The 17,726-nt window shown below is 41.8% G+C and overlaps 1 protein-coding gene across 1 annotated transcript in view; it reads right to left on the bottom strand.

The window, feature by feature from the left end:
* Positions 1–5,936, bottom strand: part of Nmu (neuromedin U) — a 30,293-nt gene extending 24,357 nt beyond the window's left edge. The window contains exons 1-2 of the mRNA XM_052199697.1: positions 5,819–5,936; positions 732–790 (exon numbers count right to left, since the gene is read on the bottom strand). Coding sequence (XP_052055657.1) covers positions 732–790; positions 5,819–5,936 — 177 coding nt within the window. The remainder of the gene's footprint in view (positions 1–731; positions 791–5,818) is intronic.
* Between the last annotated feature and the right edge of the window lie 11,790 nt (positions 5,937–17,726).

Here is a 17,726-nt window from a genome sequence, read left to right as displayed (position 1 = left end):
TAGGACTACCACCCCAGTGGTGGTATGAATTCTTTCAATTCATATTTGCTTTATATATCATTTCCATTCTTTCATACTTCAAACACTGCTCATGTTATGTGCGGGTCTTTATGTGTGTGTGCTTGATGGAAGGGGCACCCAGAGATTCGACTAGGGCCTCCCATGCTAGGCAAGCAAGCCTTCATCCACACGTGCACCTTCAGCTCTTAGGTGTGAGTCTTAATAGTTAATTATTCCTGGATCGTTAGCAGCTAGAACACAAATACAAATGAGAATCTATGTCTTTAGGTGTTATATTTTAACATGATTACATTTATTATAATTACCTCATCTTTAAAGTTTGTTTCCCTTCTAATATTTTTTACCATTTAATGTTTTATTTCCATTTATCTTTACTTTTCTCTTTTTATTTTGGTGTGTGTGTGTGTGTGTGTATTCATATATGTATGACTCTATATATCTATATATCAGGCTGACCTTAAACTCATTATGTATCTCAATTTAGTCTCAAATGTACAGGAATCCTCCTGCCTCAGCTTCCTAAGTGCTAGAATTATAGGTGTGTTCTACCTTTTATTTTATTTTTATTTTAATAAAACACTCTTAATTATTATGATGCCAAAATGTTGGTAAAAATCAGTTTTACCCAAAGTTCACTCACAATATTTCACTTTATCATAATAACTTTAAAGAAGATGGAAATTTCCCTAATTTTTGCAAGAACAACTTACCTCATTCCACAATTCTAGTTCTTGTTCTGGCTGTAATCTTTGAGGTGCTATTGGCACACCTAAAAATAAAATTTTGAATTTACATTAATGTTGTTATATTATGTTTCTTTTTCAAATTAATTATTTCTATGCAATTCCTTTTCAGAGTGTGGTTGTTTCTTTTTTTGGCTATAAACTGTTACCAAGCTAATTCAACTAGATATGTCAACATGTGACCTTGTATAAAAAGCCATGTTTATCAAAAACATCCCAATAACATGGATATAATACTCTCAAAATTTAATTAGATTTATCTTTACATAAAAACTTAATTGAATGCTCATAGCTGCTTTATTCAATTTTTCTGAAAGAGGAAACAATCTAATAATATATGCAAAGCTGTGATAAGCACTTCAAATACATCATATCCTAGATCCTCATGCCAAACTTCCCAGAGAGGCATTATTATTGATTACTATCATCATCATCATCATCATCATCATCATCATCATCATCATCATTTCTAATTCATGAGAAGCAAACAGAAGCAAGCTACTTGATTAGTTTTGTTTGTTTTAGAGACAAGATCACTATGCCTCGCAAGCTGCCCACAAATCATAATCCTCCTGCCTCAGTGTCTTGAGTGCTGGAATTACAGGTGTGTATCTCTGTGTCAGGCTTCAATGAATATTGCCGAGTATCTCTGACTGACTGTAAATTCTGATAAGTCCTATTTTCCCTAAGTCTTCTACTTTGTACTCAATATTGGCTCAAGTTCTAGTAGGCTTTTCCTATTATTTAAGTTATAATGATAATCACAATTAACTAAATTTTCTGTGTTATTGACCTAATTCTTGTGTGTGTGTGTGTGTGTGTGCATGTGTGCACACATCACAAGTGTGCTTGCGTGTGTGCCCTAGGACTCAAAGGGCCGTACACATATAAGACCTTTCACCAACAATGACAGTACTTTCTGTGGTGGTAAGTTTTACAAACAACTTAGAAGCGTCATATAAAGAACTGGTTATGTTCAGAACCTGTGGAACCCCCGTTAAAGAACCCCCTTTTATGGAAAAGTCCTTCACACTCTTCAGTGATACCACACTGTACCACAACCATCCATACCAGGCCAGGGTTGCCTGAGGAGCCATATTCTGAGCTCTTTCTGCTTGAGGGAAAGGATTAATCTGCGATTTCAAAGCTCCCTATCTAGTACTCGGAGATCATACTGATTCTGAGATTCTGTTTGACAGGCACTTCTGTGACTTATTTTTCTTCATTTCATGTGTGAGTATTTGTCTGCATGTATACATGTGCACTTTGAGCATGTCTTGTGCCCGAGGGGGGCCATCAGATCCCATGGAACTAGAGTCACAGACGTTGCAAGATCCCTTGTGATTGCTTGGGAACAGAACCCAGGTCCTCTGCATGCGACAAATGCCTTTAACTACTCAGCTAATCTCTCCAAACTGGCATTTCTGTTTAAAGAATGCAGTGTTATGTTCCCAACTCTTCTCCACCCCAGCACAAAATGAAGTTTCCCGCTCAGTTATCCAGCATTAGGGCCCGACTTCCTCACCAAGACCACTTCTGGGAGTACAGCTTTCCAAACCCTAAGCATCCAGGAGCCACTTTGAAATTGTCATTAACCATCCAGGAGTCCCTTAGAAACTGCCACTGTGCTTAACAGTTCCAACCAGTAATATTAAAATAAGGGGGGGGTGTGCTTTTGTGGGTCCCTTCTGCAAAACACAGAAGCACAGTCTTGGGATATGATGAACCCCCAAATCAAAATGCTTTGCTATAGTTGATAGAAATCCACTGTCATTAGCCTGAACCCTAACATAAGGAGCACAGCCTTTTTCTCCCTTTTTCTGAGTCAGCACAAAGCTCTTCTTGAGCCACTTGGTGTAGCCTGGTTTCTGCTGGGTAAGTTGTAAAGAAAGGAGATTTAGTTAGTTAGCTCACAGCTTTGGAAACAGCAAGTCTAAGCTCCAACCTTTGGTGAGGGCCTCGGGGTGGATAGCGATGCAGCTAGAGCGATTGTGTAATGGAGAGAGAAAACTGAAGGGCAGGGAGGAGCTGAGCTCAGTCTAAACAACCCACCCTCCAAGGATCCAGCGTTGCAAGGGAACACCTTTAATCCCTTCTGAGGCCAGTGTCCCCAATCTCCCACCAATGCCCCACTAACCCCACCTCTCCAGGTTTCATTATCTCTCAGAGTTAACACATTGAGAACGAAGATCCCAAAACACACGCTTTGGAAGGCATGCTCAACCCATGTCACCTTGCATGCGGGCCTTACACAACACTTGAAGAAACAAATACTTGAAGTATTTGCACTACTATCCATACTTGCCAAAACAACACCACTATTCTCCCCTAGATCCCTAAAATGGCAGCTTCGGATCATCTTTACCAAGGTATTTCTATTTACTTACTGTTTAAGAAGACAGACCTGATTATCGCAAAGGTGGCGCCAGTGTTCTCCCAAACCCTTCCCTAAAGAGTTAGCAACTGAGAATCAGTTACTACATTTCCAATCAGTCAATGAATGAAAGATCTAAGCAGGAAAGACATGTTTTAAATCAGTCTTGGCCATGATCTCTTACTGCTGCAGGCATAATCAAGTGACTGGCAGACGCCCAAAGCGTGTTCCTCTTTATGAGAAATTTCCCTCTTCAGACATGTTCTCTGAGTGAAGTGTCTCCACCCAGCAAGTCTGACTTCTCTTTATCATCTCAAGATCTCTGCCCTCGTGTACTCTGCTCGAGTTTTGTTTTTTTTGTGTGTGTGTTTTGTTTTGTTATTTTGTTTTTTTCTGTTTTCTGTTTTTGGTTTTGTGAAAGATGATACTTTCTCTGACACGTGTTTTCTTCTGGTTTTGTGACATTTGTTTTTGTCAATTTTGGATATATCTAGTTATATCTATGTGCTGATCATGCTTGTTAAATCACCTCCAAGTTTTGCATGTCCCTACCCCCATGTTTAAGCACATTGGAACTAATGCATTGGCTATTAACCCCTCCTCCCCTGCCCCACCTCACTACATTTTTTTAAAATGAAATTTGTGTTTTTATGTCTGAAAGGGAATGAAGACAGAAAAGTACAGTCAGGGAACTTCCTGAAAGTAATGGAAGCCTTTTGCTTAAATAATATCAAGATTACTTATGATGTGATAGATAAGCCAGCAGATTTGCCTTTTTGGAAATAAAGCTAAAGGCGCATCTATTTTTTAGGAACCTGCTGACCACCCAGTTCTCCAGGGCAGTCATTTCTGATAGCTGCAGAAGCCATCACAAGCTACTTGCATGCAATGTGCATAGAAAACAAAGCTCCCCCCCCCAACAAAACAGATTTTAAAGCTACAGCTACCAGTGCTCGTTCCATGGCTACGAGGACTGTGCACTCTTCCAAAGAGCCTGGGTCTACTTCTCAGAACTCACATGGTAGCTCACAGGGGATGCCACACCCTCTTCTGGCCTCCCTGGATACCAGGCACACATGCAATGCACAGACATACATGCAGACAAAACACCCATACATCTTAAATAAATGCATGCACATAAAGACTGTAATTATCTGGCTTCAAGGAGTTTATCTGCTATTGTCAGGCTGCTGATCCCTTGTAGTATATTAAATAAACCTGAATTCTTTGAAAAGAAATCAAAGAACCCTTATAATTATTTCCTTCCTTAAGAAGGTAAATGAAATTATCATTCTAATATTTCTAATTAAATATTTAAAAGAGAAAAGGCTAATTTAGCATGCATACGTCATGGCTACCATGTGGTTGCCACCTTGCTATTTGGTTTTTCTTTATTTCTGAGGACAACTTGTGGGTCCTGGGAATCGAACTCATGTTCTCTTTTTTCTTTCTTTCTTTCTTTCTTTCTTTCTTTCTTTCTTTCTTTCTTTCTTTCTTTCTTTCTTTCTTTCTTTCTTTCTTTCTTTCTTTCTTTCTTTCTTTCTGATAGGGTTTCTCTGTGTAGCCCTGACTGTCCTGGACTCACTTTTAGACCAGGTTGGCCTGGAACTCACAGACATCCATCTGCCTCTGCCTTCCTAGTGCTGGGATTAAAGGCATACTCCACCACCCCTAGCCTTGAACTTTGGTCTCCATGCTGTCTTCATGCTTGGTAGCAGGCACCTTTATCAGATGAGCTGTCATACTGTTCCTGCCACTGTCCCGCTTGAACAGGCTTTCAGATGTGGGGCCCTGTTCTCCTTCAATGTCTCAGGAACAAAAATTAAAAGAGTGAAATGAAGGCAGGAAAAATGGACCATGAAAGAATACTCCTCTCCGGTTCTGGTGAAGGGCTCATCTATGAGCTCCCACAATGCTCTGCGGCTGTGATGTTTAAGTCCTCAACATTTCTGAGAAATAATGAACAGCCTACTGACTCAGGCAGCACCTGGGGAATTCATGTTTGTAACAAGGCAGTGTTTGGAATTTAAAGGACCCCCCCCCCCCAGAAAGCAGGAATGAATGACAGCCCCCCTTCCCTTACCTGGAAACTAAATGTTCTTTACAGAATCAAGGGACACATTCTGCTCTGCCACTCAGAAGGGGCTTCGGACCTCCCCTTCTGGTCTTGCTTTTCTTGTTTTCTGAGAGCCACATTCAGGATCTCCCTGCTGTCATCAGATCCCACCTGCCTTTCCAGCTTTTAGTGTCCATCCCTGGAAACCCGGATAAGCCTCACATGCTTGCTTTAACTTTCTGTGATGAGAACTCTCTAATCCTGAAAACCTGTAAGCTTGGGTCTCTCCTCCACTTTGTAACTCAACAGCCAGCCTCCCAGGAGGCACAGCGCAGCACACTTCATCTTGTCTCGGCAAGGGGAGCAGCAGATTTTTGTTTCAAACATCAGTCCCTTCAGTAACTACAATAAAAGGGAAAATGTTTTAATTTTTTTTAAACTCCCGCTATGGAGTCTGCAGCCTGCCCTGCGCCTTCCGCAGTCAGCTGCGTGTGCAGTCCTGGGCCAGATCCCGGCTTCAGTGGAAGGTGGATTCTAGAAGCTCAGAGAAGAGGCAAGAAAGAGGAGAGAAACTGGTGCGTCGGCAGCCTGAGGAGCCCGGTGAGGAGGGGGGTGGCATCTTACCTCTGCAAGCGTCCACACAGCAGGCGAGCAGCAGCAGCAGAGACAGGAGAGGAGATGCTGTTGCAGCGGCCAATTGTCCTGCAGACATTCCTGGGCGGCGACCCGCTGCTCGCGACATCTCCTTCCCTCCAAGCGTCTCTGGACTGGGGACCGAGTATCTTGTGTTGTGCCGGTGTTCTAGCTGTGTTTCAGTGTCCCCGTTCGCCTCTTGCTGAGCTCAGACACCAAAGTGACCATCTCTGCGCGCCACCAACTTTTAAATCTGGCGCACACGTGGGCTGGGCTGGCGTGGTCTCCACGCGTGACCTCGCCGCCCCTGGCTCCCTGGCGTCACCCGGACCTGCTGCCGCCCCCGCAGGACATACGCTTCCTGGTCGGGTGTCTGACTCAGGGCACCACGCAGTTGACTCTGAGCTGGAGAATGGAATTAAACCAGGCGGTCCACTCCCACCTGTGGAAGGACTTGGGTGGGAGCCGGAGGGGTGTCAGCCTCCAGAGCCTGAGATCAGGGTACTTATGTTGGCAATGGTGGCCGCACTCTCTCCTGTGTCGCCTGGGATATCACAGTATTCCTAGCTAGGCCATTTGTGCAAGTCTCCTGGCCTGTAGCTCCTCCAGCCGGGAATCCTCCAGCTGTCCAAGCACCCTTCTTTTCCTTCCCCATGTGAGCTCCCGCTCAATGCCCAGTGCCCAGGGCAGCAGAATGATGTTACTTCAACCACCACGTTGTGGGTGAAGATGATACCATCTAAACCCCCAAACGCCTGCCAAGTCTGAAGCCGTTCCTGGAGACCCAGTAGAATGGTGGTGAGGAATGGGGAGGGCTTGGGCTTGGGTGCAGTTGCAGAGGTTAGAAGGTGGGGTTGTCTGCGGGGCACCCAAGGCTCAGGTGACCATTCTGCCGAGGATGCTCTTTGCTCTCATTTCCTTTGGAACCTCACTTCCGTTATTCCCACACTCCAGGAACCAGCCTCTTAACAGGACATTGAGAAATATAATTCTAATTTCACTCTGCAGAAAAAAGGGGCAGCTGATCTCGCTTAACCTCTTTCTGAAAGGCGAGGAGGAGCTCAGAGGAAAGGGCAGGACTGAAGCATATTGCTGTTTTTTAAACGGGCATTTAGGGGTCATGGAGCCACGGACCTTCTCATGCAATTTCATTTAATATTTATTATATATCTGCAGTGTAAAAATTCTTTAAAATAAATAAATAAAGGAATAAAGAAAGAAAGGAGGGAGGGGGGAAGCTGGAGAGATGGCTCAGCAGTTAAGAGCACTCACTGACTGCTCTTCCAGAGGTCTTGAGTTCAATTCCCAGTAACCACATGGTAGCTCACAACCATCTGTAATGGAATCTGATGCTGTCCTCTGGTGTGTCTGAAGACAGCAACAGTGTACTCATATACATTAAATAAATAAATAAATCTGAAAGAAAGAAAGAAAAAGAAAGAAAGGAAGGAAGGAAGGAAGGAAGGAAGGAAGGAAGGAAGGAAGGAAGGAAGGAAGGAAAGCTTTTGTAAAATACAGAGTGAACAACCCTGTCACACCTCGCCTGGGAAGGTGCAGGGGCATAGGTTTCTTCCTCGCCTGGGTTTCCTGGCATCTGGCATGAATGTAAGCAAGACAGGTCCTTAGAGGGAATCAGCATTTAGTAGGAGGACCTTTCCTTAAAGGAAATTAATCTTTGGTAAAGTATCCCAAAATCATACCCAATCGCTGTGCAATTCTAGGGGGATCAGGCTGTTATTGGGAATATAGAGGGTAGTAGGAATGAGACCCTGGTGATCAGATAAAAAAAATACTGGTTACTATTTATTTATTTATTTATTTATTAGTATAGAATAGAGTTTATCTAGAGCAGAGTATGGGAGTTAAGAGGTTAGTAGAGGCAGAGAAAGGCAGAGAGAAGGAGAGAGTAGAGAAGTGGAGGCCGGCCATGACCACGTGGAGAGAGGGGGGAGGGGAGGAGAGCCCAAGAGGGGCAAGAGAGAGGCAAGAGGGGTAAGAGAGAGTAAGGGCTAAGGCCTAAGAGCCCAGTTATTATTTTTAAGGTAATTTTATACAAGAAACACATGAGAAAGACAAGGTCATAAGGCACTGATAGATGAGAACATATTGATCGATGATTCCTTGTGTTTTGATTTACTCCTAAAGTAGCAATAAAATGGATTAACGCAAGTGGTACACTGGATCTAAGGGACCTACGGATGGGTCAGGGGGTCGGGAGACAGGAATGCTGTGTCTCATGTCTCCAAGAGGTCTCTGAGAGATCCCAGGCCTCAGCAGTCAGTGTGGTATGGGTTTCCCATGACCCCCCAGTGCTGTCTTCACCATCCACCTCAGTATCAGGAATGTCAAAGGAAATGAATGCTGGACCTGAGCTGAGTGTTCTGAAATGTGTTCCTGCTGCACACATGTGAGGGTTTCCTGAGGTGGATACCTAGGGGTGGAATTACTGAGTCAAAGGGATGGCCTGGTTAAACTCCTTCAACAGAGAATGAAGTGTCCAGGGCTGCTAGTCCATGTGAAAATCTCTGCCACCCCAGTGGGTGTGGCATTCACTGTGGATGTTCTTTGAGGTTCCTAGTTTATCAATGAGAATGGCTGTCTTTTTTAAAGTATCTCGGCCATCATTGTCTCTTCTGCAATGAACATGCACTCACTTGGTTAGTAGTTTGTGATTTCATTGATTTACATGGAGACTTTGAGCATTGTGAAAGCTTTATTGGTTTAAACACAGCAGACTTTTCCTCCCTACTTGTGGCTTCTACTATCTTGATATGAGTCTATATTTTTGAAGATGTGTTTACAGACTCTCAGGCCATGTCATTTTTTTTGGTTTTTGGATTTGTTTTTTTCAGAGACAGAGACAGGGTTTCTCTGTGTAGCCCTGACTGTCCTGGAACTTACTCTGTAGACCAGGCTGGCCTCGAACTCAGAAATCCGCCTGCCTCTGCCTCCCAGAGTGCTGGGATTACAGGCGTGTGCTACCACCACCCGGCTAGGCCATGTCATTCTGAGATGTGGATATTAAGACAAGGTAAATGGGTGAATAGGGGCAGGTAGGCGCTTATTTCCCTAGGAGCAAAGATCAGGAACAAATGTTTAAATGGAAGATGTTGCATATATCCCTCTTTGTACATATATACATACATATACACACACACATACATATACACGTACACATACATATACACATACACATCCATGTGTGTGTGTGTGTATATATATATATATTGTGTGTGTGTATATATATATATCCTCCAGATCTAGATTTATACCTCAATTTCTAACAAAGAAAGAAGTTAGGACTAAATATGAAGACAGGCTGGACACTAGCAATCTTTGCAACTTAGAACTAAAATGTATCAATTTTAATATGAATCCAAATTTTGATGTATATTGTATTTTTCTTTTTGTCTCTTCTAATTCTTTAGATATTAACCTCTCCCTTTCCAAAGTCAAGGCTTCCAACTTGGAAGGATTTTCGGATGAACTCTTCTGTACTGGAAATCACCTCCCCTGACCCAGAGAAAGACTTTCCAGAAAACTACCAAAGCTAGTATTTAATACAGCGAAGACATCATTTCAAACAAGACTGTTTCATGCAACTAAAGATCACCTGGACACTGGAGACTAAATGCACAGGACAACTCCATGCACAAAATGGGGAAGAAAATGATGGAGGAAGTGACGAGCAGGGGGCGGGGCTAAACATCTGTCACTCAATCAGCACTTGGGAAGCTAAGGCAGAATTCCGACCTGAGCCTAAACTAGCCAGACCCTATCTCAGAAACCAAAGTAAAACCAAACTATGAAAGTACAATAAATACAAGGCAGGGAGGCATGCAAGCCAACTAGGTCACTGCTGTTTAAGAATTCCCACGATAGGATAATTAATGTTGGTGAGACAGCAAGGCACGGAACTGTGAGAAATATCACATCTTTTGCAAAAGGGAAGCTTTGCTTCCTTTTGGTAATTACTGTTAATAGTCACTTTAAGCACTTTCCAGAAATAACAAGCCATGCTATTCAAAGCCGTTCCCCATGGAGTGATTTTCATTTTCATCCAATGTATGCAGCAGTAGCGTGCCACAGAGAACAGTCGCAAGTGAGAGGCCCGTGTGAGAGCCACCCTGACTACTGTTCTGCAGAAGGGGCTGGTTTGGGGACTCCTGAAGTCAGCTGGCATTCGTGGGTACGTGTCTAGTTACTGAATTCCCTATGTGGAGGTCAGAGCAGATTGAGATACAGGAACATGAAGTTATCTCAAGGGTATGACGGCACTTGTAATCTCCGCTGTCAGAAGATTGAGGCAGGATGAGGAGTTCAAAGCCAGCTTAGGCTACACAGCAAGCTAGCCTGGGAGAAGGAAGAGAGGGGAAGGGAGAGGCAGAGAGGGAGGGAGGGAGAGGGGGAGGGAGGCATGCAGGCAATAAGAAGTTTTAAGAGAGCAAAGACAGCAGTTGTTGCTGGTTGATTGATGCCCACAAGGCCTGCTTTTCATGTTATAGATGTTCTGAGTGTAAAACCGGACAACAGACACAATGTATTGCTAATTTGAAACACGTGCGTTAAAACATTCCCATCCGTTGGAAGCAGCGCCTTTCCTCTGCTCCTTAAGTTGCAGTTAGAATATTAATACACACTAATAAAAGATTTATTGGATTTTTTTCTTGACACATTTGTGAATCACATCCGGACAAAGCTGGCAGGTAAACAGACTCTTGTAGGTTTATGAGGTTTTATAAAAATGGAACCTAAAATTAAATGATAGCTATGAAAATGCAGAGACAGAGTATTTTTTGTTATTTCTACAGAATATGTTGCATTACCATTTTTAAATGGCTAGACTAATTTTTAATCCACTTAAAATAAATGAAAATATTTTATAGTTCCTAAAATGTAGGTTATTTATGAAAATACACGAATTCCTTATATGAACATGTCCAGACTAAGACTTTATTGTGTATTGGCTGGATGCAATTGAAAAGGGGAAAAACAGTAAAATTTGACATCTTTAAAAAGTTAAAATGATCAAGAGATCTGGCATGAATTTCTAAATATAGAAAGAAACACCATGTAAGTAAGTGGATGTCAGAAAAGAGGGTCACTATTCATTTAACCTCAGGTGTTTTCATCTTAGTTCAGCTTTTTAAAGTAGACTATAGAGACACGGATGCTACAGCTGTGTGTGTGTGTGTGTGTGTTCCCATACATGTGTGTCAGGCTGCCCTAAGTTCAGTAATACTTGCTATTATTTTAAGATGCTTGTGTTCTAATTAAGACTAGCCAATTTTGAGAAGTTTAGTTTTTGTTCATCTATAATCAAATTGGTTTTTTTTGTCAAAAATTAATGTGTGTGTGTATTTCTAGTTCCAGAACTCCGAAGATTAAGGCAGGAAATCATGAGTTCAACGCTGGCTTGGGCTGTATAGTGCATTTGAGCCTCGCCTGAACCTTTTTCTGTTTTTGACCCAGTAGTGTGACTCTGATGGATGCTAACTTCATTGTTACTGAATCTCAACAATAGTTTTTACAGTTTGTGTACAAAAATCCAGGAGCCATGACTGGGATGAGTTCTAGGACAGCCAGGGGACATAAAGAGACTTTGTCTCAAACTTGCACTTATGAACACACACACACACACACACACAGAGAGAGAGAGAGAGAGAGAGAGAGAGAGAGAGAGAGAGAGAGAATATAATTCAAGAGGTGAAGCTTTCAGAATTGTAAATTTGAAGCCTGCCCAGGCTTACCAAAGAGTTTAGGGCTAACCTGTCTTAAAAGAACAACAGGGGCTGGAGAGATGGCTCAGAGGTTAAGGGCACTGACTGCTCTTCTGAAGGTCCTGAGTTCAACTCCCAGCAACCACATGGTGACTCACAACCATCCCTAATGAGATCCGACTGAAGACAGATCTGAAGACAGTGTACTCATATAAATAATAAATCTTTTTTTTTTTAAAAAAAGAACAACAAAACAAAACAAAAAACCCAGAAAAAAAAACCTTTTAAATGCTAGGGATATAGCTCACTGGAAAAGGGAGCAAGGGAGATCCCCTGTCCCTTAATCCCTGCCCATCCCCCTAAAATAATGAAAAAGAAAAGAAAAAGAAAACCACACAAAAACATTTACTTCTTAGAGGAAACTAAAAACACAGCCAAGGCACTCATTTCTAACCAAGCAGGCTTCCGGGCTGGCCACCTGGACAGTTCTCTCTGACATGACGTCTGTCCACTCCTCTCTTGGTTCAACAGCCCGGTGCTGAACCTGAAGGTCCTTAAAATCAGCGGGAACTGCTTTCTTTCACCTTTCTTTCCTCCTATACTTTTATTCTCTCTCATAATAAAAATCAACAAATTGTTCCTACCGCCCATCCCTTCCTAACACGACAGGGACTTTCAGTGATAAAGACCAAAAGCAACTAAGGAAGGAAGGGCAGAAATGGAAGTGGCAGGAACCTGGAGGCAGGAGCTGATGCAGGGACCATAGAGGACTGCTGCTTGCTGGCTTGCTCTCCCTGCTCTGCTCAGATTGTTGGTTCCTACACCTCAGACCACCTGACTAGGAATGACACCACCCACAGTGGGCTAGGCCTTCCCACTTCAATCATGAATTAGAAAAATGTCCTGACAGACATGCTGACAGGTTAATATTATGAAAACGTTTATTCAATTGAGGGTCCTTCTTCCCAGATAATTCTATCTTGAGTCAAGTTGCCAAAAACTAATCAGCACAGCTTCTCACAGACCTTCAGAGAACTGTGTCAGCAGAGGGTGGGAAAAGCATTCCAGGTTTTCCCAGGACGGATTGCCTTCTGGATGACATCATCCTCCATGATCTCTGATAGTAAATGGCGCCCTCTTCCACTCTGCATTCCCTATCATCCTCGAGTTGTTCTCTGAAAGACTTACTACCCCCAGGGACATGGTGATGTGAATGCATGCATGTACATGTGTGTGAATGCATGTATTTGACATGTGCATAGTTGTCTTCTTCCAGTAGAATGAAAATTTCAATTCTGGGGTTTATCTCTTTTATTCTATATCTACTTTCCTAGTGTTTCAATATCTCAAGTTTTTGGTAGTATTGAAGCTTAGCTTATGGTGGATACTGAATGCTATATGTAAGTGAACAAGGGAAATAACTGAATTTATGACATTTTTATTTAAACTTTATGCAGCCTTTAAGTGCATGTGTACGCGCACATGCGCGTGCACACACACATACACACACACACACACCACCACCACCACCACCACCACTACAACCACAACCACATAAATTATGGTATTTCCTTACACTGTATGGAAATGAGAAACAAGCCATTTCTCAGCTTCTCCCTGGGTTCTAGGCCACCTGGGAGACCTGGAATTGATAATTCTAATCATATAAAGTAAAAAACAAACATAGACGCCTTGTTAGGAATTGGGGTATTTAACCAGGAGAGCAGGAATTAGTGAAGTCCTACAGCAGGATCTCGTGGAGACATTTTCTCTATTGAGGTTCCCTTCTTTCAGATAAGTCTAGCTTGTGTCAATTTGACCTAAAAACTAGTCAGGGCACCAAGGAAACATCTGTTTTTGTTTTAGTATTTGTTTTTTATTATAGCTCTAACAATAACAAAACCAGGAAATAGGTATATTAGTACAAGTCACAGAGCTTATTAAGATTTTAAATGCACACACATACTGTGTTTGTACCTGTGTGCAGCATTAATTTTCATATTTTCATATATGTAGATTCTTTTAAAACAACAAAAATACAAATGCTTTATTAAACAGTTGCAGATTATCCCATGGGCTAAATGGTGGATATCCAGGACCCAGCAGCAAGGTCAGCCAGCCTCTGAGCCTCTCTCTCTGACTGCAATAGGGTGAGCACATCACCATCTTCAATGGGCCTTTGACATTTTGGATGATGCAGAGGTTGGTGTCATCAAAAAAATCCACACACACCTGCGTGCACTGTCTCTGTGAACTGGCCCCGCCCAGCCCTTCAGTTAGCCTAGGCAGCTTGATGGGCTGCAGGCAACTCACAGAGATCTGGCAGAGAGCATTATGTGTAGATTTTTCTAACCATTTTTATCTCCTAACACATGAGTATATTCACCCATTCAAAGTAGACATTTCAAGGCCTTTCAGGGAATTTACTAATGTGTGAAACCATCGCCTTGATCAGGATCCCTTCATTATCCCAAAGGTAACCTGCCACAGTCTCAGTTTGAAAAAAAAAAAGTGCCCATTGCCACTCCCAACCCAGGCAAACAATCTATTTTTCATCTCCATATATTTGCCTTTTCTGGATATGTTATACAAAATGACTGTACAGGATATGCTTTTTAAGCAGGGTTCCTTCACATTTTGTGATATTTTTGTGGCTCATTTCCGTGTAGCATTGATCGATCAATCGATCAATCAATCGAGACCTCATTCCTTCTTATAGCCCAATAATATCTCTAGCATACATACAGCCCACAGTTCACTCATCCATTCGTCTGCTGAGGAATATTCTAGGTGTCTTTTTCAGTGACCGTGAATGACGTTTCTATGAACATTTGTATGCGAAACTTTTGAGCATATGTGTTTTCACTTTTCCTGGATAGACCACTAGAAAAACAATAAGGGAAGTTTATGTAGTACTTTAGAAAAAATTGTCATGCCGTTTTGCAACGTGACTGTGTCATCTAACACTCCTGCCAGCAATACATGGGGTTTTGACTTCTCCACTCTTACTAGCACTCATTATTGTATTCATTAATCACAGATACCTTAATCAGTGTGCATAAGAATGCTCATCAGACCCATCTATGCTGTGCATGGTTTAGTAGTTCTTTCTTGCATAGTTTCCTTATTATTCTATTGGACAAGTGTTTCATCTTAACAAAAACCTCATTTTTCTATCCATGAGCAATTGAGTGCCTTTCCATTGGGGGACAGTATCTGAGAGACATTGTAAATATTATTGCGCACAAAAATTTTTGAGTGTATGTTTTGGGGTTTTTTTTTTGAGGCTAATTTTTGGAAGTGAGATTGCTAGATGACAGTATTTTTTGTGGCTCATTTATGTGTGGCATTGATCGAAACCTCATATCTTCTTATAGGTCAATAATAATTCTATCATATGCACAGCCAATATTTTGCTTATCCATTCATCTGGTGAGGAATATGGCAGATGACAGTAGATATGCATTTTCTGTTTATTCTCCCAGCAAAGAGAGGCACAGGAGTTCTATGTGCCTATATCCTTAGGAGCTTTTAGCATTAATCTTTGTAATTTATGATTTTCTAATTTATTGCTTTTTAAAAATAGCATTATACACATGCCCTGTGTGCCCTTGTTAGGAATAATGCTAAGTTTTGTGAAGGTTAAATCCAGTGGAGGACTGGGTCAGGGTTGAGGCTGAGTTAGATAAGAGGCCATGAATGGACAGTTGAGTGGCCGACAGATGGACGCCTGAGGGTCTATTTAACCTTTCTCTGTAATTCTATGTTTGAAATGTTCATAACAAACGAGAGTTGAAAATGCAGAGGCATATTCTAAATAAAGGAACTCAGTAAACTGCTAAAGCGGCCTTAATACTCCAGTGTGGAACATGTATAATCCGAAATAACTGTTTAAGAACACAAGCACACATCGATGCTTTATAGAGCACACAATTTATCCTTCAAACTCTTCTCACTGGAGAGAATCTTGTTGATACACTCGGTCATGTCATGTGATCTGATGTTTGTTGAGGGAGGTCTGAAAAGTGAGGAAATGCCATCATTTAGAGATTTTTTTTAAAATCTGAGTGAAAATGAAGAGCCAGCTCCTGAGAGACCAGACCACAGGTTTTGTTTTCTTTATGAGAAGATAAGGAGGTAGAGTAGCAGCCACCCCATCGTCCTCCGTCTCTGGGGCTTTGGGATCCCAGGAGCAGGGGACTTTTCTTCAGTGATTTAATCGAATCTTACTAAATCACTGCCATCACTGGCAGCATTACCCCCAGGCCACAGGTAAAGAAACTGTATGGGAGGAATAACTTGTAGTGTTTTGTTTTGTTTTGTTTTTTTTTAAGTTAGTTTTTTAGATCAGTATTAGTGATATCCCACTTGCCAAACTTCAGTGTTCTTATCAATGACTATGGCTGATGTAAAACACTGCAGTCAGGACACTGGCTAGCCAGGCACCTAGGAGAGCTGACCACCCTCATTCTGATGAGGCCACAAAATAGCTCACTCCAAATGTCACATCTAAAAGCACACTCTCCTCTCGGGCTGGAGGAGGGAAGGCCGCCGTTGTCTGTCCTCAGCTCTGCCTGTGGATTTCACTTCTAAGTGCACAAAGACCCCATTTAAAGCTCACAAAGATATCAAGTGGATAACATCAAATTTGATTGAGTGATGGTTTCATTCTGCCATCTTCTCCTTTGCGGGGATGTGATTTCCTAAGAGTCAGTTTAATTCTCTAGGCAGCGGATGGAACTGAAGTGTTCCTTCAGAGGTTGTTAATTGCAGAAATCGTGCTTCATTTTATTCACTTCTGACTCTTATACATGGGGGAAAAAGACCACACTCCAGGCACACGGCTCCAGACAGCCCCGAGTTCCTGTGTCTCCCCAAAGTGAAGGACTCTTAAACATCAGAAAATTATTCTCTGGTGAATTATATTTAAAATTGGATCAATGGAGCAGCTCTTCCTACATATCTGTCTATACCAGAGCACAAGTAATTTAAAAGGGAAGTTTTACAACTTATAAAGGTTTGTCTCAGGAATGAACTTTCTGCACATTTACGTATTTTAAATGTCTGCTTCTGCAGCCATCATCCAAAATTATTTACCATCTCTCCTCAGTCTTCCAGAGCAGAGGAAAGCCCAGGCCGAGGCTTCAAGTATTTTATTTGCAATATTGATAGATGCCACACCCAAGGCAAAATTAAGCTGCAAATCTACAAAGTTTGGGTCCCTAAGATGATGGATAGTATTTAAGACAAAAAAGCAAACTAATCATGGTCATCTTTAATTCAAACTGTAATTGGAGCAGTAATTTTTAAAAGCCAGCTCACCTGTTCAGATGGTTTCCACCTCTTGAGAGTCACAGTAGATTAGAGAATGGGCAAAACAAACATCCTCTCAGAAACCATTCCAACAGCTGCCCAGGGCAACTGCTCTGCAGGTGGAATCACCCCTGTGTGATCCAAGCCTGGGTTACACAATGGTAATGGTGATAAAGGTCGCAAACCCGCATCTGCAATTTTGAAGTTGAAAAAGCTCTCACTAGCTTTCATAACTCACCCGGCAGTGACATGACCTGAATTCTGGTGGCAGAGCATAGCCTGAAAAGTGAAGACTATTCATGGCTGCTACTTATGCGAATTAGTATGAATTTTAACATAATGGCTGCATAAATCTTAATGTGTCCATTTCAGGGTTCTTCCCTATGCCAAATAAGGGTTGCTGCTATAGAGCATTGTTAATGTGTGATATTCATTATAGGATATATATAATGCATGTGTGTGTATATATATATGTTTAAACTATGAATTTGGAAACACATCTGACATAAGAGCTTTAAACAAGAAACTTACAGACTTGAAGAAGATTTATTTTAATAAAAACAATAATGAGATGCTGGGGAGATAGTTCAGTGGTTAGAGAACTTGCTGTTCTTCCAGAGGATCTGGGTTCAGTTTCCAGCACCAAGGTGGCTCATGCCATCTCCAACTCCAGCTAGAGGGGATCCAGCGCCCTCTACTGGCTAGGACATGTGCTTTTATTTTTGTTTTTACATGTGGTGCATAGTCATGCAGACAAAGCATTAATACACATAAAACAAATAAAAAAATGTAAAAGAACAACAATTACATGAAATCTTGAATTCTAAAATTTGATATCATCCATATGATTTAAGTATACCTTAAAT

The sequence above is a fragment of the Apodemus sylvaticus genome, chromosome 11 (assembly GCF_947179515.1).
Source record: "Apodemus sylvaticus chromosome 11, mApoSyl1.1, whole genome shotgun sequence".
NCBI lineage: Eukaryota > Metazoa > Chordata > Mammalia > Rodentia > Muridae > Apodemus > Apodemus sylvaticus.
This window is presented reverse-complemented; position numbering and strand designations above follow the sequence as displayed.